This window comes from Zosterops lateralis (assembly GCF_965231275.1).
Source record: "Zosterops lateralis genome assembly, chromosome: 21".
Classification (NCBI taxonomy): Eukaryota; Metazoa; Chordata; class Aves; order Passeriformes; family Zosteropidae; genus Zosterops; species Zosterops lateralis.
Genome location: NC_139781.1, coordinates 6,083,137 through 6,104,816, shown reverse-complemented (window position 1 = coordinate 6,104,816; position 21,680 = coordinate 6,083,137). Strand labels below are relative to the sequence as shown.

General features: G+C 48.8%; 4 protein-coding genes across 4 annotated transcripts in view; 2 read left to right on the top strand and 2 right to left on the bottom strand.

Annotated features, from left to right (window-relative positions):
- Nucleotides 1-983: 983 nt before the first annotated feature.
- TMEM35A (transmembrane protein 35A) lies at nt 984-5,776 on the bottom strand. Its single transcript, XM_083876564.1, has 2 exons — nt 5,551-5,776; nt 984-2,748 (listed from the first exon to the last, which is right to left on the bottom strand). The coding sequence occupies exons 1-2, from the start codon at nt 5,668-5,670 to the stop codon at nt 2,362-2,364; spliced, it is 507 nt and encodes a 168-aa protein (XP_083732690.1). The 5' UTR covers nt 5,671-5,776; the 3' UTR covers nt 984-2,361.
- A 1,194-nt stretch (nt 5,777-6,970) lies between these two features.
- Nucleotides 6,971-14,272, bottom strand: TRMT2B (tRNA methyltransferase 2 homolog B; the record flags this gene model as incomplete). Its single annotated transcript, XM_083876535.1, has 12 exons — nt 6,971-7,760; nt 8,332-8,431; nt 9,342-9,461; nt 9,631-9,732; nt 9,843-10,057; nt 10,576-10,670; nt 10,808-10,954; nt 11,405-11,475; nt 11,624-11,723; nt 12,129-12,248; nt 12,711-12,765; nt 14,115-14,272. 12 exons carry the CDS (start codon nt 14,270-14,272, stop codon nt 7,634-7,636), a joined length of 1,410 nt encoding a protein of 469 aa, XP_083732661.1. The 3' UTR covers nt 6,971-7,633.
- Nucleotides 14,273-16,686: 2,414 nt separating this feature from the next.
- On the top strand, nt 16,687-18,055 carry F8A1 (coagulation factor VIII associated 1). Its single transcript, XM_083876487.1, has one exon. The coding sequence runs from the start codon at nt 16,722-16,724 to the stop codon at nt 17,787-17,789; it is 1,068 nt and encodes a 355-aa protein (XP_083732613.1). The 5' UTR covers nt 16,687-16,721; the 3' UTR covers nt 17,790-18,055.
- A 1,886-nt stretch (nt 18,056-19,941) lies between these two features.
- The window catches only part of DKC1 (dyskerin pseudouridine synthase 1), a 10,463-nt gene continuing 8,724 nt past the window's right edge, over nt 19,942-21,680 (top strand). Inside the window, exons 1-4 of the mRNA XM_083876456.1 lie at nt 19,942-20,017; nt 20,172-20,233; nt 20,452-20,538; nt 21,061-21,152. Of these exons, the coding sequence (XP_083732582.1) occupies nt 20,002-20,017; nt 20,172-20,233; nt 20,452-20,538; nt 21,061-21,152 (257 nt within the window). The 5' untranslated portion in view covers nt 19,942-20,001. The remainder of the gene's footprint in view (nt 20,018-20,171; nt 20,234-20,451; nt 20,539-21,060; nt 21,153-21,680) is intronic.

Below are 21,680 nucleotides of genomic sequence, written 5' to 3'. Positions count from 1 at the left end.
AATGGAGGGCGTGGAGATAAGATAGAGAAGCGCATGGGGGAAAAAATAGAACGAATTAAAGGAAAAAAAAAAAAGAGTAAATTAGCATCGAGGTCTTACAGAAGGAGTGGATCTGTTCTTGTCACTTCCAGCGAGCACAGATGGCTGGAAGCGTCCAAAAATAGCTGTTTGATGCTGGGGGGGGCAGTGATAGAGGTCAGCCCGCTAAGATAAATACAGAATTCTTGTTTCTGGGCTCCAAGATTAGTTGTCTCGCTCTGTGACAAAGAACAAGCAACCACTGCTGCGGGTCAGTTGTTCATATCCCTGCAAATGTGAAAAAACGGGATTTTTTCAGTACTCATCTCTGAAGCTTTTGCAGAGATAGGCTTTGCTCCTTGGGATGTTTTATTGCTATCACCTCTACAAGCTTAGTGAGGAATATTACAAAAGATAAAACACAATTGTTCCCAAAGGTTTCCTGGGTTGGATGCCCAGGTGAAAGAGCTGCAGCAGTTCAGTTGTGTAGGAAATGCACAGCATGGTGTGGGTTTGACTTGGTGGTATTTTTATTTGGTTTTGAATTAAAACACAATAACTCCAGTCAGGGTCAGGGCATGGTAGTTAAAGCGTCTTTTGGGAAGTAAAGGGAATTCTGTATATGCATTTTGGATGACCTTGAGATAGTGTGAAGATGAGATTGTCTAACAGAGGTGGCCTGCTGATTCTTTTGCTCAGGGTGCACACCTGATAAGAGATTTAGTCCATCTGGAGCTCTGGGAGGAGGCTTTTTCAGCATATAAATATATATGTGTGTGTGAATATATATATATATATACAGCTCTACATCTGTTTTAGCAGCAAACTTCAGGAGAAAACAGCATATGAACATCCATCATCAATTTTTATAAAAATACAATGCTGACAGTTTACTGGAGTTACCTTTTTCTCACTGCTACATTGAATTGTAGCAGAAATTTATTTAAGACTGTTTCAGTAAAATATCCAAATGTCTCTTTTAAATATCTGTGGTTATTAATATATAACCAAGTGGAGTTTCTTTCTCTGACTTCCACTCTGCATCACTTTGTCTCTCAAATTGCCTGACATCATTCTGTCCATTTTAGGTGGAGTGTTTGACCAGAGGGAAATGTTTTCAGACACGTCTCTCAAATAAGAAATTTGTTTCTGTAAAGACATTTTTCTCCAAATTTCAAAAAGTTTATTTTTGTGACTAATTAAAAAAAAAAAGGAAAAAAAAAAAAAACTGAAAACAGACAAACATTAAGAAAACCAGACATATTTCAGAGGTAACACATGCTCCTTATGACACTCTAAGATTTCAGATATAACACAGGGATTCAGGCTCTGGTAACAGGACTTAGCCCAGCTCACTAAGGCTGTATGTGGGATGAGCAGTGAGGTACCTGCAATTGTTCAGACCCTCATCTAACAGAAATAAACAATTCTATAAAGTCACAGTAGCTGTGGGAGGGGGGAAAAAACGGAACTTGCAGGGAACTGGGGAGCACAATGCTACTTGTGAACATCAGAGAGATATTTTGGAGTTCTTTGGGCAGTTCTGCTCCCCATCCCCTCTCCAGGCACTCTTACTCTCTGCCAAGAAGGGTAAAAAGATGTCACTGCTTTGTGTGAAGCAGGCAAAAAACCTACTGTTATCAGGCCATTGTCCCAGTTTTGGAGCCTCTGCACAGAAATCAAAGAAGATGTAAACAGAGCATCCCATGTTTTCTCTGGATAACCATTCCACAGAAAGGACAGAGGCCCAGAGGCAGCAAAGCCCAAGGAACCCCTCTCTCCAACACAACAAACAGCACTTTTTTGGTAACAGGGTCCCTTTTACCTCTTGATTATGGAAAGGGGAATGCAGATGTGTGTGTGGGGCTGCACAGGGACACTGGTCATGTCCTGCCCAGCCACTGCTCCAGGCAGCAGCAGCACACCCAGGCCAGCTCTGCTGCCGTGGGGCTCAGGGCTGATGCTCAGGAGTGATCTCCCCACTGCAGCAGTGCCAGAGTGGCCTGACCGCCTGCCCAGGTCCCTGCCCAGGGTCTCAGGCTGGTTTTGCAGCTCCTGCTGAGGCCAGCACTGCTCCAGCTGGGTCGCTGACTGCCTCCAAGCTGTCCCTGTGGAAGCTAGCTTGTGTTCTTCTACATTACAGGGCAGCAGCAAAAGCAAGACTACAGTGTAGACATACCTTGTATCTCTCAGACCCCAAGTGCAACTTTATTTAGACAGACCAAAAAAAAAAAAAAAAAAAAAGAAAGAAAAAAAATGCAAGTAGGTAAATAAAAACCAAATTTTCTGGGTGGTTTTGGAGAGAGCTGCCTCGAGGGTCCGTGTCTCCTCACATGCACTCAACTAGGATACCTTCATTTTGCCTTTCTCGGGAGCTGCTTCATGGATGAGTGGCTGCTCATCCCCGTTCACCGACAGCATCCTCTTCTCCGGGGGCAGCTCCTCGGGCTGGCGAGCGATCAGCAGGCGGCAGGTGAGCAGGATCCCAAAGACCAGGGCATGGGCATAACGCTTGAGGGGGTCCCCCACCAGCTGGTGGAAGAAGAGCACAGCCAGCACAAGGAGGAGCAGCAGGAAGTTGGCCACGTCCTTGGGGCGGCCGGGCACCAGTGTCATGACGATGCCACACGCCACTTCCAGGGCGCCAATGCTCTTGCGGAGGAGGATGGAGCTGACTCCCATCTTCTTGAGCATGGGCAAGGCCCGCACGTAGCTTTTGTATGCTCGTTTCTGGAATCAAGCAGCCAAGGACACCGTGTGAGAAACTGAAGGCAAAGGTGACTTCCATTGAAACGGATTGATGTGCAACGTGACCTAAAAGTTATTTCAATTGTCACCGACCCCTTCTGGCACGATACACAATCTGTAAGGCTTCTGTTTGGGGGTATATTAAACCATCAATCTGCAATTTCCCCTTTTTAAGCAATTCCCCAGTTCTGCAACCTCTCATCCATCTTTTGAACTACAACCAGGCCAGGTGTACCTTACTCTGAAATCTGAGGTTCTGGTTGCTGGAATTAGCAGTGCAGAACCATGTTAAAACAAACAAACCTCTTTCTAAGAGTACCTTGTGCTTTAAAATTGACTAATACACCCAATCCCTGCAAAGCCAAAGCACAGCAAATAAATACAAGTCTCTTTCTACTTAAAGCAACTTAAAACATCTCAAAGCAACTTAAAATATTCCAAAGCTACACTACAGTAGTTATGGGCAGTGCAGACTTAGGGTGGGACTAAACATCAAAGCTGAGATTCACCAGTCCTATCCTGTGCTGAGCTACCTTTATGATCCTTTCTTTCCTCAGGTGAAAACAAGCTGACATTTGACATTATTTGCTCCCTGGTTTATGCTGGATTTAGAAGCAGTGTAAGTTGCAAGACTCAGCCTCCTTACACATTCTCTTGGGAAAAGAAACAGCCTTTGTCCTTACACATGTCCAGGTTCTTGCATTTGAATATTAGGTGCTGGTGGTCTTACTGTTTTGTTTGGGCTTTTTCTCTTTTTGTTTTGCAATTTCCTTTTACATATATACCTTTTAATAAGGCTCCTATATTCAGTGTGAGACACTGAAATTATTTCCACTTATACTTGAGTATAATATCTCTGAAAACATTCTTGCCATCGTGTTCTCTGTTTTCTAATCAGCATGAGGGAAATGGAAGCCAAGTCTCAGGTACAGGATTGTTCAGCTCTCAGAGGCACCAAGGAGACTGTGGATTTCCTTCCATATAATTTTGGAAACCCATATTACAGGCATACAGAACTTTCCCATGTCTCCTTGGATTTTGATGCTTCCTTCTGAGAGGATCTAATGCTTCACAGGTGGTAAAAAAATATCCAGCATTGTCATTTTTGCTACAATATAATTGAAGATCTCATGACACATTTACTTCAAGTGTTTGCATTGTTAGGATGTATTTTAAACCACCAGTGACTAAAACCTCAGAGCAGAGTATTTTTAAACAGTTGTGAAAAATACAACATTTTTAAGAAATGTACTATAAGCATGTCCTAGAGTACTCTGGTATTTTAGGTATTTTTTAGGCAAGCTAATGTGGTTTTTGTTGAATGAAAAACTACAAGTTTGATGTTTTAGATAGAATAACAGAGGTTCTCTGTTTGCTGGGGGCAAAAAAGCCATCCTTATGGATTAGCAAGGTCAGGTTTTCCCTAACTGTCTGCATGACCTGACAGACCACCACAGTATGTAGCACAGCAAAAGCAGGAGAGTTTAATGAGCCATGAATATGTAATAAGATGGACTATGAAGAATAATGATGCTGTGTAATACCTGCTTTATAAAACCAGAGATCATTTCTACCTGTAGGCCTGACTTTTCATAAAGCAGAAGGGGATACAGAAGCAAAATATTTTACAGAGCAAGCATTTTTCATGCTTCTGAAGTCTCTGTGCCTTTTTTTTTTTTTTTTTTTTTCTGTAGCAGAAGCTTAAGAGCTTTGTTTTCTAGGGGTTTTACCTCATGTGTCTCTTGTCTATGACTTACTTCTTGGGGATTTTCCTCTGTGAGATCCCTGTGCTGGGCTGCAGACTAGGAACTGCAATTCAGATGTTATTTGAGAGCTAAGGAAAAGCAGCTGGGCAGGTGGAGCAAAGGGAGAGAACAGAATGTGCTGGAAACTTCCAGCACTATTTTTTTTTAGGGGCACAAAAATTATACTAATCTTTTCAACCATCACAATAAATAACTGGGGAAGCAGGGCGGGGAAGGGGGGCAGGAGAATAAATAAACGCAGATGAGGAAGCAAAATGTGGCAGCCAGTCCCCCACCTGCCTGCAGCTTGCAGCTGGCACAGCTCTGCAGCAGGGCTGAGCAGAGAGGAGCATAAACCAGTTCACCAGGTGAAAAATGCACACAGTCACTTCTCCGTCCTCTCCTCACCCCTTTCCTCTCAGGCAAGAGGAGGAGAGGCTCAATTCCCAGGCCAAAGAGAATAATAAGAAGACTATTAATAATACCTTCCTCTGCCAGCTAAGACTCTCAAACCATTTCACAATCATTAATTAATCCCGGCACAAGGCTGGTAAAGTAGGGACAATCAGTATCATTATCCTTGCTTTAAAGCATCGAATTTTGAGGATGAACATCTGCCAGCAGCAGGCATCTGCTTTTCCTACCCCCATCCAGTGGATAGATTTCCCCTCGGGGATCAGCTGTCCCTGCCTGCTGCATGTCTGGCACTTGTGCAGGCCTTGCTTTTCGAGACCTTTGTGTCCCCATATTCTGCAGGCTGTGTGTACTGTGCCACCCCATCCTCCTCGCCTCCTCTCCCCATCCTTATCCACCAGAGGTTTCTCCGTGGATAGGACCCCAGGAGACCGCTGCCAGGATTTCCTGGGCACTGCGTATTATTGGCTTCTCTCCATGTCTATCAAGTAAGGAGTCGGATCAGCTTTTTCTCTTTCCTGCCCCTGGCTCGGGGCTCCAGGGCAGTCACCCCCCGCGTCCCCCGCCGCTGCTGCTGCAAGGCGGGAGAGCCCTAAAGCACCTCCCTCCGTGCTGCCCGACTCACCATCTCATTGTAGGCATCCCTGCTGAGCCGGGGGGTCAGTTTGATGGTCCCCATAAAGACGAAGAAGAGCCCCAGGGCCACCGAGAGGGCGACGATGGTGATGGTCCGGGGAGATGCCATAGAGCCGCAGGGATCCGGTCCTAGCGAGGCCTTGTGGCTCTGGCTGCCAGCCCGGGTGGGAGGGAGTCCGTCACCATTGAAGGCTGTAGGAATAAAGCTGCAGAGGCAGGAGGATGACAGCGGGAGGGGATTCAGCCTCCTCCACTCAGCAACCCCTGGGTCCTAAAGCCCTGCAGCCAGAGCCAGGCAGCTCTGGAGCGCCAGAGGAGCTCGTCCTCTTGTTACCTCGCGTGTTCCATAAATCGCCCACAGAAAGCCGAAACTGAGTCAATTCCAGGGATGTGGGATGGCAGCCAAAGGCAGAGCACAGTTTTTCATTAGTGGGAAAATAAGGACATGTTAGCAGAGGGCACAGGAGTAACGTGCTGTGGAAGAGAAGTGGGCAGGGGTCTCTTGCACATAGAGAGCTCTCAGATTCAGATGCTCATACATAGCAAACATATTGCTTCATTTGTTTTAACCAGGAAGAAAAATGTTTTGTACCTGATGCTCAAAAGGGAAGGTGAGGCCACTTGTGTCACCTGCCCCCACTGCAGATAAAACCTATCCTGTATGTTCAGACCTCCAGAGGCTAGTGGAAGGAAAGGTTTTTTGATCTTCTGGTACTTTCTGATTTAAAGTCATTGTCTCCCCTGCAATTAATGCAATAAATTTCCTTTTGACCAAAACCAAGCAGAAATCTATGCAGATCTCACAGTGAGAAACCAAGGTATAATTACACAAAACAGAATTGCTGGAATATTGCATCCTTTGGTATAAAATGAAATGAGAGGCTGCAACTGTGTGTAAAAACCTACACTTATGGGATAGTGCAAGAGTGATACTTCCTATGCCAGTCAGGAATCTCATCATCACTCCCTTTATGGTGAAGTAATTCTCAAGTCCTGAACACATGTGTTTTGAGCCCCCGTGCCTTGAGAACTGGTTGTTGTTATTATTCAAAGCTGAGGACTGGAATTAAAAGCCTGAAAAATACAGGCAAATATCTCAGTTTCCTTGGGAGTTTACCAGCCTTGATTCAAAACATTCTGGGACTCACAAGGGAACAAGATAAGGGAACTCTGCTCGCTCAGATTCCCCTCCCCATTACAGTGGCTCCATCTCTGGAAGAGCTGGAGAAATACCACAACACGGTGAGCAGGACAGGACACATACAGAACATAAGAAAATTTTTAATTAGCTATTGCAAAACATCCTGAAGAAGAAAAATATTGCAGTTGACATTTTCACAGGACACTTCATATTTAGGCATCACCAATCATTAATGGAGAAGGAGGAGGCAGATGTGGAAAGAGAGACACTGAAATCTGTTCTCTTTATTTCGTTTTGTAGAAAAATCTCATTGCAAAGCTGCTGCCTCCTCCGGGCAGGGACCCCAACAAAGGAATCCCTGGGCTTCCATACTCTTCCATCCTAAATCTCCCACCCCTCGCACAACAGTTCTGACTAGTGGAAAATTAGAGTCTGGTGTCTTCTCATTGTTCATTGGTTTGTGCAGTCTGTGGGTGAGAAGCCACCCACACCCAGTGGGTGTCCCCCAAAGGGGGACAAAGGACACAAGTCCCATGTCCTTTGTTAGGCACAAGGTCAGCGCCCATTCACAGCTCCTTGCCTGAGGCTCCAGCGATTTCCCACTATCCAAGGGCACAATCTGCAGCTGGAACACCGAGCTGCATATTCCTTAACACAGGGAGAGAGTCTCTTCCAGGCTGCTTTAACCAGCAGCCCAAGGTTTGCAGGGGAAGGAAAGGTGATGAAATGCTACAGAGAACCTTTTTGCCCCAGAAATCCAAGTAGTTCTTTACAGAACAGTATTGCTAGGCAACCCAAAGTAAGAGAAAAACCAAAATTATTTATTTTTATACAACTTCACAGAAAATAAGTTAAAATCCTAACTACATTGCCTCTTCAGGACAGGAGGAGGTTGCTTCCCAAGCTCTCAGAGCTCATTCCTGTCTCCTTGTCAGCGAGTGAACAGCAGCACCAGCTCACAATGAACAGTGTGAGGAAACATGTCAAAAGGAATAGCCAACACGGGGGTAAATGGCTCCCCTGCCAGCTTCTTCTTTGGGTTGGGTGGGCAGCACAGCCTGTGGAAAGCAAAGAACATCCTTCAGACCAGTAGCAGAAGCCTTCTCACCACTGGTATCACAATCCAAGGGGGATACACAAAGGAGTGCTTGGCTAATATTCCTCAAAGTCTACAGCTGACACTGCCTGAGGCTGTGGAACCATCAATACTGAATCCCAAACCAGCTCTGAAAACCTCAGGCACGAGCTGAAGAGATAGTGGCAAGTTTAAAGCTTTCCTCAGAAGCCATCCCAGGTGAAAGACACTCAGTTTCAGTTCTGCACTGCCCTTATGGCTGCCTGCAGACATTTATCACCTGGGTTTACCCCAGCTAAAGGCTGACCAGATAAAGCTACATGATTAACCCCTAAGCAGGTGACAAATCCCCTTGGCTTCACTTTCTTGGGAGGGGCCAACCTTCCTGCAGTGAACTCGATGGACTCTATCTCACATTCAGATGTGCTTTTTTTCCAGAAGGATGCACACTCTCATTGTGCCACGTTTGAATTATTTTCTATTCCTCACTGATGCCTTGTCTGGACTAAGCAGGGTCTGTCACTGAGATCAATAGGAAGGAGGAGAGTGCTCACTCAAGGAAGTTCCTCATGGCTTCACCCTCTGGCTTGCAGGAGATGTAGAGCAGCCTGCGGATGGACCTGCAGTTCCGGATGGCTCGTACGACCCTGTAATCTGCAAAAACACACAGCCTGCTTTCCCACCACCCTCCTGAACTCTCCAGAAGGAATGGCTGCACAGCATCACAGAATTGTCAAAAATACAGATACATGTTTTGCCACGTTCTGTCTCAGGTGAAGCCTCTCAAAAGGCCAAGGGTGCAACTCACACCACTGACAATTTGGCAGGCAGGGCAGAGCAATGGGAGAAGTCCCTCTGCTTCCCAGGGGGATGGAGGATGAGAGAATGAATGTTACTCAATTAAACAAAGGCATATAAAACCTTCCACACACACATTTGTGAGAGTGCATCTGGGCAGCAGGACCAGTGTGTGACTTCCCAGTACATACTCCAGGAGAGACCACTGAGACAGTTTGATGGCTGGGTTGTTCATCTTGAGATAGAGAAGGTAAGCAAGGATCCAGTTGCTACCTTCAGGGACCTCTTAGGGGATTACAGATAACTGAGAATCTTCTCAGAGGGGCAGAAGAGGATGAGAAGCAACAGATGTATGGCAGCAAGGGAAAATTCTGGTTAAATATATTATTATTTATCACATTCTCAGGAGAAGGGATACACCCTTGGATACATTCAAACCTCAGCTACGCTTGGTATCCCTATATAACCTCATACAACTCTGAAGTTGGCCTTGCTATATTTGGGAGATTGCACCATAGAACTCCAGAGGTCCCTTCTCCCTTAAATAATTGTGTGAGCCTGTGAAAGATGGAAAAAGGATCAGAGATAAAGAGAAAGCATGATGAAGGCACTGAAAACAGCAGACTTAATGGGATTTTAGCTGCTCTCAGCAACAAGAAACAAGAGACTAAGCAAGGAAAGGGTTTGGAGCCAGTATAACAGGTCTCACAGAACTTGTTCAAAACTCTCAGTTTACAAGATGAAAATAAATAGCATTTTCTCTCACGTAGGCCCGCCCGAGAAGGGTTCACCACAGCAACAAGCGGTCGGGCATCCTCCCACGATGCCAGGAGCTGTGGTAACACAGCCTCTGCCTTTCCACTGTGGAACTCACAGTTTGAGATCCCTGTGAAACAAAAAAGCAACCACATGAACTGAGCCTCACGAAGAGTTAGGTGTAACATGAACCACCTTTTGCTGTGTGAAAGTAACTGGTAAGGGTCCCTCTGCTCACTTCCACTCTGATTTTTCAGCATTTCATTTGAAACCTTTTGCCACAGCAAGTCTGAACTCACCATTGAATGCTGCATTCCACTCAGCATCCTCTATTGCCTTCTCCACCACCTCAACACCAATAACCTTGGACACTCGGTTAGCCAGAGAGAGACCAATTGTGCCTGGAAACACAGGAAACAAAAATACTCCAAACATTTGTGCTGAAGAAACATGCCTTTACACAGCAAGGGTCAGCTCTGGAACGCAAAGCTCTGGAAGCCCAGGAACCCACCTGTCCCACAGCAGATGTCAAGGAGGACAGTGTCCCCAGTAGCCTGGCAGAGCTCCCCAACTGCCTGGTACAGAACCTGTGCTCCAGCCGTGTTGACTTGGAAAAAGGCGTCTGGAGAGATGCGGAACTTCAGGCCGAGCAGCTCTTCGAAGATGTGTGGTGCTCCATGGAGGAGCTGGTAGGGAGATTGCTCATGGGAGCAGCGTGTCATGGTGCTGGCAGGTCACACAAAAAACAGCTGTTAGAAGGCAGCAGAGAGGAGCTGGTTTCCATTCCCAGGCTGCTCATGGGCAGGGAAGATGGTTCTTCCCCCCAGCAACTTGTATTTCATGTGAGATTTTCAACAAGATTAAAGCATTTTGATTCTTTGTAAGGGATCTGTGATTTGCACAGCCTAAATTTCATTAAAAGGATCAAAATGACTTAGCAGAAGGCAGCATTCCTCAGGTCTATTCCCCAGTTTTGCTGCTAATGTGATTTACTGTCTTGGGATAGTCACTGGAATTTTTTTCTTTGTTTCCCAGACTCTTAATTCCTATGAGGTAGAGCCATAATGTGTTCAAATAAGTCTGGAAACAGATGGGGCCATCTTAAAGCCACATCTTGAAGAGGGATCCAAACATCTGTCATTCTCTTCCAGCACTCCCTAAACTGCTGGAATTTGAATTTGGTCAGAAAGAGGGTAGAAGGAGGTGGCTTTGTTTCCACTCATTCCCCCTGTTGAGGCATTTACCTCTCTTGGAAATAAAGTGAAGTCAAGGCACAGACTGCTCCAGGCCCACACGTGAAGAACTCCTTCAGCAATGCTTTCTGAGTATCCAGTGCCTCCTGTGAAGAGTGAGAAAGGAAAAGCTGCCTCTTTGGGTGACCTCATTAGACCCCTCTCCCCAGCAACACACCCAGCAGGCTCAGCTCAGCCAGATGTGCCTCTGCTGTGCCTCTCGCCCTGTCCTCCACATGCTCACCTGGCCCAGCTGCTGTGGGTGGAAGGTGATGATGGCCATGGTGTGGCCACAGCTGGTGGTACGAACCACGAGCTCCCGCCAGTGTCCACCTTCATGGAAGAGGATGCAGGAGTCCAGGGGGGAGCGACAGATGAACTCCTCATAGCACTGAGGGGAGGGGAAATGGCACCTTTACTACCATGAAGAGAACTGTTCTGCTCTGCTCTTAGCCCCCCAGACAGGCAGCCCTTCCACCACTGTGGTCTGCTTTTGCTGTTTGATTTCAATACACTAGGTGAAAGCTCCTTCCAGGCTCTTGAAAGACAACACATTTTAATAATTTCAATTTGCAATTCTTATGTCTTTTATTAGATTGGCAAGAATTCATTGTCACTTGATAAACTTCATTACTCAGGACACTTTCTGGGCTGTAATATTAACACGAGAGGTTTTTTTATATAAGTACTTATCCACCAACTAGAATCAGGCATGAAAATTTTCAGAACATGAAAATGGACTTGAAAACACAGCATAATTAAAATTACAGTGTTCTCCCAAGTAAGAGTTATTGCAGTCTCTCTATTCCACAGTGAAGGGACAGACATGACATTTATTCACCTGGGCTACTTGTTTGTGTTTTGAGGGTATGTTCTCCACATGGTTGGCTTTCACACAGACAATATTTCTTCCTGGAGGGAGATGAACAGGAATTTAATTGCTGTGGTTCAGGGCACATAAACCACTGTAGCATCTGACATGATAAACTATGTAGAGTCCTTTCCCCATCTCCACAGCCCATGCCAGCAGTTTTCTATGAGTTTCTTGTCCTGCACTGACCTCTGCCAGTTCCTACATACAACCCCACAGTCTTGGGGTTCCCATCTGGTCCTCGGTTCACAGAGAAAGTTGATTTGTTTCGGTAGCCGTTAATGATGGGCTGAGGGAGAAAAGAAGGAAAAGCAAAGCCTTGGATTAAAAGAAAAAGCAATAGAGGAAAGCCAAACCCCAGCCTGGTTATTCTGTTGCCAACATGGGAAGATGTACATGAACAGGCAAAACACAGAAACAGAGCTTGTGCACAAGAACCCCAGTTCTGCCCCTTGGGGACAAGTGGCTCTCTGTGACAGAATGGTGACAGGTTTAACAGGGAGGCCTTAGGCACAGAAAAAGGATTCCTAAGCACTGGGCTTATTTCACTCTTGGGCAGTCACAAGCTGCAAAGCACAAGGACTGACTCAGACACATCTCTGCAGTCAAATGATGCCCCCCATGAGACTCTAGAGCTGTTGAGTGAGAGACTATTCATGGCTCAGAGGGAAGAGCATTCCCATGGGATACTCACCGAAGGGACTACAGGCTGCAGAGGACAGCAGAGCCCACCAGGTTTCTGTGCATCTATACCCAGCTCCTCAAGACGAGATGCCAGTGTCTGCAGAATCTTCCTCTGGCTTTCATACTTTACCTGCAGAGGAGTTCTAAGGCAGAAACACTCTCACAGGACCACACAGTGGTGGGCAGCTCTTCATCACCCACCTCTGGGGAGTCCAACAGGAGGAAAAACTGCAAGTGAAAATACAGCCCCAGAGGAACCCTGCCCTTTTCATAACTACAGCTGCCTGGAGAAACAGCAAGAAAGAAAAATCCTGTTTCTATGGTCCTCAAATGCTGGCCTGGAACACTTTTCTAAGCTGAAGCCCCAGTGAAGCACAACAGTCTCACAGAGGACAAAATCACTGTGCAAATGCCCATCCTCTATACTAAAAGGGACCTCCCAGTTCTATCCTTCACAACAACAGGATTAAAGCAGCAGTAAGTGGGGTCTGAACAGTTTGCAGTATTGAGATGCTAAGGGCTACTGCTCAAGAGGATAGGAGGGACAGTTGGGGCAAGACAGCAGAGAAAAGTCTGTGTAAACACATCTTACCTGCAGCTGCTCTTGGTAGGGAAGTCTCCACAGTGGTGTCACTGCATTTGCTAACCTGGAAAGCAAAACAGCAAGCTACTTGACTCCTGATTCCTGTGGCATAACATCCCTGTCAGCTACTTCATGGCCAGGACTGTTCTGGTGTGGGCTCCGCACCAGGGCTGGCTGTGAACACCCAGACTTCTCAGGGAACCACAGGGAAATGCACAGTTTGTGTGTAGCAGGAGGGAATTTCAAGCTGCCCATTTTCACTGACCCGGCCACACACAGAGAAGTAGTTTAGAGATAAACCTCACAACCTGACACTACTCATATCCAAAGCAGAACAATCAAGAACAAAACATATAAAAGCTGGAAGGGAAAAAAAAAAAAAAAAAAAAAAAAAAAAAAAGGACACATATACCCTAAAAAGACTCCCAAAAAAGAGGTGAGTCTGATATGATTCAAGCACTCATAATTGACTCCCTGAGCCTAGGAGGAACACCACCCCACAGCTGGATAAGTTGCAGCTATTGCTTAACTAGGATTTTTGGAGTTGCTTCCAAAGCACACTACTCTGAGGTCCAGGACTACAAATCAAATGGACTCTCACTTTTTGCTTGCCAGTATGGCAACTTACCTGCTCCTTTCCTCTCAGAACTTTTGCCTTCTCCACTCTCCCCTCCCCAGACCATCCTCCATGCAAACCAGCTGAGCCCTGGCTCTTCTATTCCTTTTGGGTGCAAGTAAACCCCCCAGCCCACCACGCTCACAGCTTTAGCTGCTTTGCTATGAAGCATTGATTTAGAAGAATTAAGGACTTCAGTTAAAATAGATATTGCTGAGGTAAGGTAGCTGAGCTTCCCTTTTGTTAACAGAAGCCGGATTGAAGGAACTGATAAATCAGGGAACCTGTCAAACCAGGCTTTTACATCCTGAATAATCAATAGACCCCAGGAATACAATACAATCATAAATCAAACAGTCCTGGGAAAACAGGATTCAGCTGTCACGTAACACTAAAGGTTAAAAAGTCAGAGCTGAGGAAGACCCATCTTTCTTCATCATTTTGGGACCCCACCCCATAAAAAAGACCACCGACTCATTTTAAAGAACAAACTCCCCATGCTTAATGACTTTTTGGCTAATTACCATACCAAGCGGGGAATGGGATGTACCAGAGTTATGAATATGCATTTGTGTGTTGGGTATTCAATACTCCTGTACATAAAAAGCCCCTGTGACCATCTGTAAATTGTGGTGTGTATTTGGGAGGCGTCGTAATAAACACACACTTTCTAACTTTAAACTGTTAGAGAGTCTTTGTCCGTTATAGCTGGATATTGGTATTAGATCAACATCCATAGTTTTTTTAATAAATCAGCTGCTTGGAAAGAACGCTTGGTCACTTTGTAAAAGCCCTACCTCTCCTCCCAGGAAGGCTGTGGCAGGCTGCAGCTCACCCTGGCCGTTTTCCTGCCCTCCCCTGTGGCTGCAGGGGTTGTCACCGGGCGGCGGCTCCGGGCGGGCGGCGGAGCGCGGGGGCGGCAGCGCGGGGCTCTCAGCACCCAGCACAGAGCCATGGGGGGCACAGGGGATGGAGAACCAGCGACAGGGACCGGCCCCGGCAGCGGCAGCAACAGCAACGAGCGGAAGGGGCGCGGTGAGAGCCCGGAGCCCTCCCCGTGCCCGCCCCGCTCCCACCCCTGTGCTACCGGACACGGCTGGGAAAGTGTCACAGCAACTGAGCGGCCACCTGAGCTGGCCTGGTGTCACAGAGCACATCCCCTTGGTGAAAAACGAGGTTTACTTTTGGCCTGGTGTCACAGAGCACATCCCCTTGGTGAAAAACGAGGTTTACTTTTTTTGGTAAATTTTAAGAATTATGTTTAATAATAATAATAATAATAATAATAATAAATTAAAAATTTAAAAATTTAAAAATTAATTTAAAATTTAAAAAACTAAAAATTAAAATTAGAAAATTAAAAATTTAAAAATTAAATTAAAATTTAAAAAATTAAGGCAATTAGGAGATTCAAAAAGCAAAGTATGGCCGGTTGGGTGATTTGGCATTCCGCTAAGTCCAGATTTTGCTATTTCAGAGACATTCGTTAAATACTTTTCCTATTGGATTAGTTGGTGAATATTTATATTTTCCCATAAACTAGTTTCCATATTCCAGGAACTGTTTTGCATGGTCCCTCCTTGGGTCTGCCTTTTTAGAGCCTGTGTGTTTCTGGGCTGTGTCTTCATTATCACCTCCAGCTCGGGCCTGGGTCCATATTTCTTCAGATGGGAGATGCTGATAGTTGGTATATTAGTAGCAGAGTCTCCTTTGTATGTTCACTGGGTGTTATCCCGACCAAACAGACAGTTTAAGCACACTTATATCAACTACTACCACTATGCCTAATTTTCCTTACTAATAGCAGAAATAATAAAAAAAACTTATATCCTATATTCTTATCACAACATTATTAATCATATAGCACACATCTTGTGAAAAGCCAATTTTATAATATACATTTATAACACCTTGGATGACCTGGGACCTGAGGAAGGGAGTTTGAGCCCTGGGCAGGGGGTGTGGAGCCAGTCCAGGGGGTTTGGAGACCTTGGCACAGCCCAGGAAAACACTGGGTTTGATTTTAATCCATGGGAGAGGCTTCCAACACTGAGAGAGGAATTGCAAACCACCAGGATGTGAAAACACAGTAGAAGATGAAAAATTCAGTAGTTTCGGGGTTCTTAGAATAGAGGTAAATGGAGGACAAAAAGTTGGAATTTGGGTGGTGCCTCGTGTCCCTCTCCTTCTTCCTCATCCTCCATCTCCTGAGGTGGTGATGGCACAAGGTAGTGAGAGTGGATTGGGTCAGAGTAGAAATGACCCTTTTATTGTGAGCACTAGGTATTGGTGTGAAATAGTAAATAACCGACACGTAGTTATCTGTATAAATGTGAGGTGATTCCCCATCAGTGGGCAGTCCCCTCATGTCCCAGCTGCTGTTCCATCTCCCAGACCTTGGCTGGGAGAGGAGAAAATTCTGAGATATCAAATAATAAACAACACAAGAAACCTGAAAACAGAACCTTGAAGACTCTGCTTTTTTCTACTGATGCGACTCGGGGCTTTTAGAGGGCCAAGGACTTTAAACAACCTCAAGTGAGGAAACCCTCTCCGAGAGCCTGGGACAGACTGACAGCTCAGTGCCACCGAGCCTGTCCCATGGGGTACTCAGGACCGGGGAGGGAGCAGCAGGGAGGTCTGTCTGCCGTGTCTGGGCGCACTTGGGTGTATGTGATCACATGGACAGGAGTGCAAGAACAGCCTCTCCCAGCCAGCCCCAGCCGTGCCTGCAGCAGATGCTCATGGAAAGGCAAGGAGCACACAGCACACCTGGTCCTGTGCTCACTTAATCTCTCCATCACAAAATATTTTCAGCGCTGGAGGTTTTACGAGTCAGACGTGGTTTATCTGTTTAGGGACCCCAAGAGTTCTCTTGTCCAAGTGTTTACCTGTCACCCTTTGATGTCCCTTAAAATTCCTGCTGCCACACATCCTTTGGCCAAGAGGCTCACCCACCCACTTGCTACCATTTGGGTGAATTGTTCTTATGTGAACCTGGCTGCTGCGGTTCCCCCAAGAGCTCCAGAGCCTCGCCCTCTCCCCGCCAGGTCCCGGTCCCGCTCCTCGTCCTGTCCCGTCCCGTCCCCGTTAGTCCGGAGCAGGGGCAGGAGCGGAGGTCCTCCCCGCCACAAGGGGGCGCAACACGGTTCAGGCCCGCTGGGTGCCTGGGGCGGTGCTCGCCGCCATGGGCGGGGCCTGTCTGGCATTGCCACGCCCACCGCGGGCGGTGACAGCCGGGATACGCTCCTGCAGCAGCCGCGCCCTCGTCACTCCCTACTGCCACGAGACACCGGCGCGGGCGCTGATTGGCCGGCGGCGCGGGGCGGGGCGGGCGCGGATTGGCCGGCGGCGCGCGGAGGAGCGCGGCCCGGCGCGGCGCGTCAGTTCCGCCCCGGCCCGCGATGCTGTCGGCGGCCGGCGGCTCCGGCCCCGGCGGGGCGGGCGGCTCCGGGCCGGGGCTCGGCGGCGACGGCGATTTCCTGTCGCGGTACCGGCTGGTGTCGGCCAAGCTGCGGCGGCGGTTCCTGCGGAAGCCGAACGTGGCGGAGGCGGCGGAGCAGTTCGCGGCGCTGGCGCGGGAGCTGCGCGCCCAGGAGAGCCTGCCCTACGCCGCCTGGTGCCAGCTGGCCGTGGCGCGCTGCGCCCAGAGCCTGTTCCACGGCCCCGCCGAGGCGGCCGCGCTGGCCGAGGCCGCGCGGCTCTTCCTGCGGCAGGAGCGGGACCTGCGGCAGCGCCTGGGGCTGCGCGGGGGCTTCGGCGAGCACGTGGCGGCGGCGCAGAGCTGCGGGGCCTTCGCCGCCCGCCTGCACCTGGAGCGGGGCCAGCCCGCGCTGGCGGCCGGGCCGTGCCTGGAGCTGGCGGCCGCGCTCCGCGACACCGGACAGCCGGCCCGCGCCGCCGCGCCCCTGCAGCGGGCGGCCGAGCTGCTGACGGCGGCGCGGTTACCGCTGCAGGCCCTGCGCTGCCTGGCCGAGCGCGCCTCCTGCCTGCTGCTGGCCCGCGACTACGCCGGGGCGCTGGCCACGCTGACCCGGGCGCAGGCGCTGGCCGGGGCCGGGCTGGGAGGGGCGGCCGGGGCCGGGGCCGCGCCCGGAGGCGCCTTCCTGGACGTGCTGGCGCGCTGCGAGGTGTCCAGGGTGCTGCTGCTGCTCCTGCTGCAGCCGCCCCCCGCCAAGCTGCTGCCCGAGCACGCCCGCACGCTGGAGCAGTACTGCTGGGAGGCGCCCGACGCCGGGCCGGGCACCGGGAGCGGCACCGGGACGGGCGGGGGACTGCCCCCGGCCTCCAGCTACCTGCCGGCAGAGCTGTTCCTGCTGCTGCAGTCGGCCGTGCTGGCCTGCCAGGAGAAGGACGCGGAGGCGCTGAAGGCGCTGCAGGCAGAGCTGTGGCCGCTGCTGAGCGCAGAGCAGAACCATCTGCTGCACCTGGTGCTGCAGGAGGTGCTGAGCCCCGCCGGACAGGGGCTCTGAGCGCCGCCGCCCGCAGGGACAGGCCGGACCGAGCGCTTCGGGCGGTGCCAGCACAGACTCTATTCCGTTATTTATTTTTAATACCGGTTCTGTAACGCGATGGAGTTATGGTCGATGAGAGAATGCGTTTTCACCTACAACACGTCTGCCTTGTATCATAGTAAACTGCTCACTGTATGAACCGAAAGTTGTCATGATTGGAAAAAGTGTAACCCTGAAGCAGAAAGGCCGTTTCAGGGCCTTGTTCGTTAAAAGACTGGCTGGAATTTGCATGTGTTGGAGGATTTGGGTATCTGGGAATCAAATGTTGCTTTTTCTGAAAAGCCAAACAAAGCCCATATAAAAATAAGATTTGCATTTTCCCTCCCTCCTGAAAACAGCTGACACTGCAGCCAACACGGGGCCCTGAGTTTTGTGGTGGGTGGAAGGGGTTGGTCACTGACTTGGTTCCTGGGGTGATGGTGGCCTGACTCCAGTCCCTGTAGCAGCTGTTAACCCAGAGAGCTGAGCCTGCACAGTGGCAAATCCACTTCCGAGGGAATTTGGGAACAGAATTAATGGTGGAGGTGGTGAAGTTAAAGGAGTTATTGGAATGTAGACTATTTGCTTATTTCTTTTCAGCTGTTTTCCGTCTGCTTCTGCCTCTTGTTTTCTGCTTCTTGGGACCTTTAGGTGAAGGCAGCTGGTCTTTTAGAGGAGAAAAGACCCTGCTGTCTTTGGTGCACTCAGCTGTTGGGTACAGGCCTTGCTAAGTTCCTGTGCTGATATACAGCCTCAAGCAGAGCAGGCTTTATCCTGGAAGCTGGAGATGCCCCCGGGATGTGCATGTTGGGTGGATAAAGAGCAATTCTAGGGTACCCAGCTGCTGGCCAGTGAAACAAATGCTCTCAGACAGCACAGCAGAGACCCTGCAGGGGCTGGAGCTTTTGGAAAGAATGCAATGCCATTTGTACCCCTGGGAGAGAAGCCAGAGGTAAGAGGTAATTCTGTTAAACAGTGGTACTACATCTGATTTTACTGTTTGGGTCTGGAGCCAGCAGTGTTTTCAAACGCTTTTCCAGTGTTTTTTTTTCAAGTTTTTTTCACCTTCCACGCTTAAATGATGAAGAACTTGCTGTTTTCCCCTCTGAAACACAAACAGAGAAGCTAGTAACTTTAAAAATCCTTAAATACTCCAAGCAGGTAAAGTGGTAGTTGAGAAAGGCTCAGATCCGAACTGGATGTTATTTTATGGCTAAATTAACCACAGATGCGCCAGGCCAGGAGGCAAAACTAAAAACCCGTGCGGTGAAATCACTTAAATCTGTGTCCTTTTGATTTATTAAAAAAACTATGGGTATTGATCTAATACCAATATCCAGCTATGACAGACAAGGGCTCTCTAACAGTTTAAAGTCAGAAAGTGTGTGTTTATTACAACGCCTCCCAAATACACAACACAATTTACAGATGATCACAGGGGCTTTTTATGTACAGGAGTATTGAATACCCAAAACACAAATGGATATTCATAACTCTGGTACATCCCATTCCCCGCTCCGTATGGTAATTAGCCAAAAAGTCATTAAGCATGGGGAGTTTGTTCTTTGAAATGGGTCGGTGGTCTTTTTTATGGGGTGGGGTCTCAAAATGATGAAGAAAGATGGGTCTTCCTCTCTTTGACTTTTTAACCTTTAGTGTTACATGACAGCTGAATCCTGTTTTCCCAGGACTGTTTGATTTATGATTGTATTGTATTCCTGGGGTCTATTGATTATTCAGGATGTAAAAGCCTGGTTTGACAGGTTCCCTGATTTATCAGTTCCTTCAATCCGGCTTCTGTTAACAAAAGGGAAGCTCAGCTACCTTACCTCAGCAATATCTATTTTAACTAAAATCCTTAATTCTTCTATATCAATACTTCAAAATGGCAGTTGAGAAAGGCTCGGATGTTATTTTATGGCGCAGATACGCCACGCCGGGAGGCAAAACTAAAAAACCCGGTCTGCAAAATCCCTTAAACCCGCGCGTCCCTTTTCAAATCCCAACAGATGAAACTGTTCCAGGACTGTAACTCTGTGCCAGCCGCCGGGGGGGCGGTCCGGGGGCGGTGGAAGGGGCGCGGCGCGGGTGACGCGGGTCGGGGCGGGTCCTGCGCTCGGGGCGGCGCGGAGGAGGGAGGGACAGACGGACGGACGGACGGACGGGCGCGCGGAGAACACGCGGCGCGGCCATGGCGGACGGGGACGGTGCGCAGCGGTGGGGACCGGCGGGGCCGCGGGGCGGGACGGGCTCGGGGGGCCGCGGGGCCGCTCGGGGAAGGGTCTGCGGGCGGGTTCGCCCCCCCGGGCCTGTGCCCCCCCGGGCCTGTGCCGAGCTCACTCCCCGCTGTCGCTCCCGCAGGTTCCAGCGTGAAGAAGCGGCGGAAGAAGGAGAAGCGGGCGCTCGCCGATGATGATGTAGCGGTGAGCGCGGGGTTAAGGGGTTATCGGGCCGTGTTTGGGGTGCCGGGGGGGTTGGTTCCCCCAGCTCCATCCGTGGGCAGGGCTGGGACGGGTCTCTGTCCCCGCGCGGGGCCCGCCGAGCCTCCCGGGCCACGTGGAGCGGCGGGAGCGCGGCCCGCCCGCCTCCCCTCCTGATCCCGCATCCCCCTCCTGATCCCGCTCCTCTTCACCCCCCACAGGACATCCAGCACACCGAGGACTTTCTCATCAAGCCCGAGTCGCGGGTGGCCCAGCTGGACACGTCGCAGTGGCCTTTGCTGCTGAAGGTGAGGCGGGCTCTGCCCGGCCTCGTGTTCCCGCTCCTTTTGTCCCCTGCCCCGGAGGAGGAACCGCGCTGCGGGAGCACGTGGTGCTCGCTCTGCCTGCGGATAAACGTGTTTTACAGAGTCTTTCCCGGGGTATCCTTTGGGGTTTGTGAGTTTTCCATGCATTGGAAAGATCCCACCGTATTTCTGGAGTTTTTAGTTTGGGTCTGAGCGTGGCCTGTGGTGTGTGTAGGGTTCCAGAATCCTTCTGCTGAGTTTATGGAGAAATCTCAGTTTATCCTGCAATGTCAATGTGTATAATGTGCTGCTTTCCCATCTCCTTCAATCCCGGATTTCTATTTTCCTCGATATTTGTAAAATATTATCGCGGTTTCATTGTTGGGTCATTTTCATTTTGGAAGTGGCTCTATCACTTAAATGTACAAATCAGACCTGGTATATCTGGGGAGATGGACTGCAGCACAGCAATACTGAAATCAAGGGAGCTTAGAAAGATTTGTACCTTCTGCTTGGATTTTGTAGAACTTTGACAAGTTAAATGTGAGGACAGCACACTACACACCTCTTCCTTCCGGTGCTAATCCCCTGAAGAGAGAGATTTCTGACTATGTTAGGTGAGTGCAATACAGTTCTTTTTCTTTGCAGTTAATACCTTCAAAATATTTTCTGTCTGGATTCCCCTTGTACCTTTTTTCTTTGATCAGTGCCTTGCTATAATCAGTAAACATTTAAATAGGACCCACTGATTCTCTCCCTATAAAGTTTTCTTTATTTTGGGATTGTAGCAGGTCTGTGGGTGAACATGCAAACCAAACCACCTAAGGAATTTTCTGGGGTTTTTGGAAAAATCCCTTGGCATGCTGGGCTTTGAAACTGCTTGGAGTTTGTAGAATTTGGTGGTTTTTTTAAAAATGCAGAGTAGTGATAAGGCAGGGGAGAATTCCTTGAGCATGAATTATATCCACCTGTTGTGCATGGAGCCGGTCAAACTGGGCTCACTGAGAGCTGCTGGAAGGCTCATTGCTTATCTGCCTATATAAAAATACCTTTCTTTGTAGCCAGGACAGTATTTCAAAGTTACTGCACTGTTGCTGTGTCTGCCTTGATGCTCAGCTCCCATTCCCTGCCATTTTGCACTGTAG

Coding starts and splice junctions, on each gene's coding strand:
- F8A1 (XM_083876487.1), top strand. CDS start 16,722: ATGCTGTCGGCGGCCGGCGGCTCCGGCCCCGGCGGGGCGGGCGGCTCC.
- TMEM35A (XM_083876564.1), bottom strand. CDS start 5,670: ATGGCATCTCCCCGGACCATCACCATCGTCGCCCTCTCGGTGGCCCTG. Junction 2,749..5,550: donor GGGATGCCTACAATGAGATG/GTGAGTCGGGCA, acceptor GCTTGATTCCAG/AAACGAGCATACAAAAGCTA.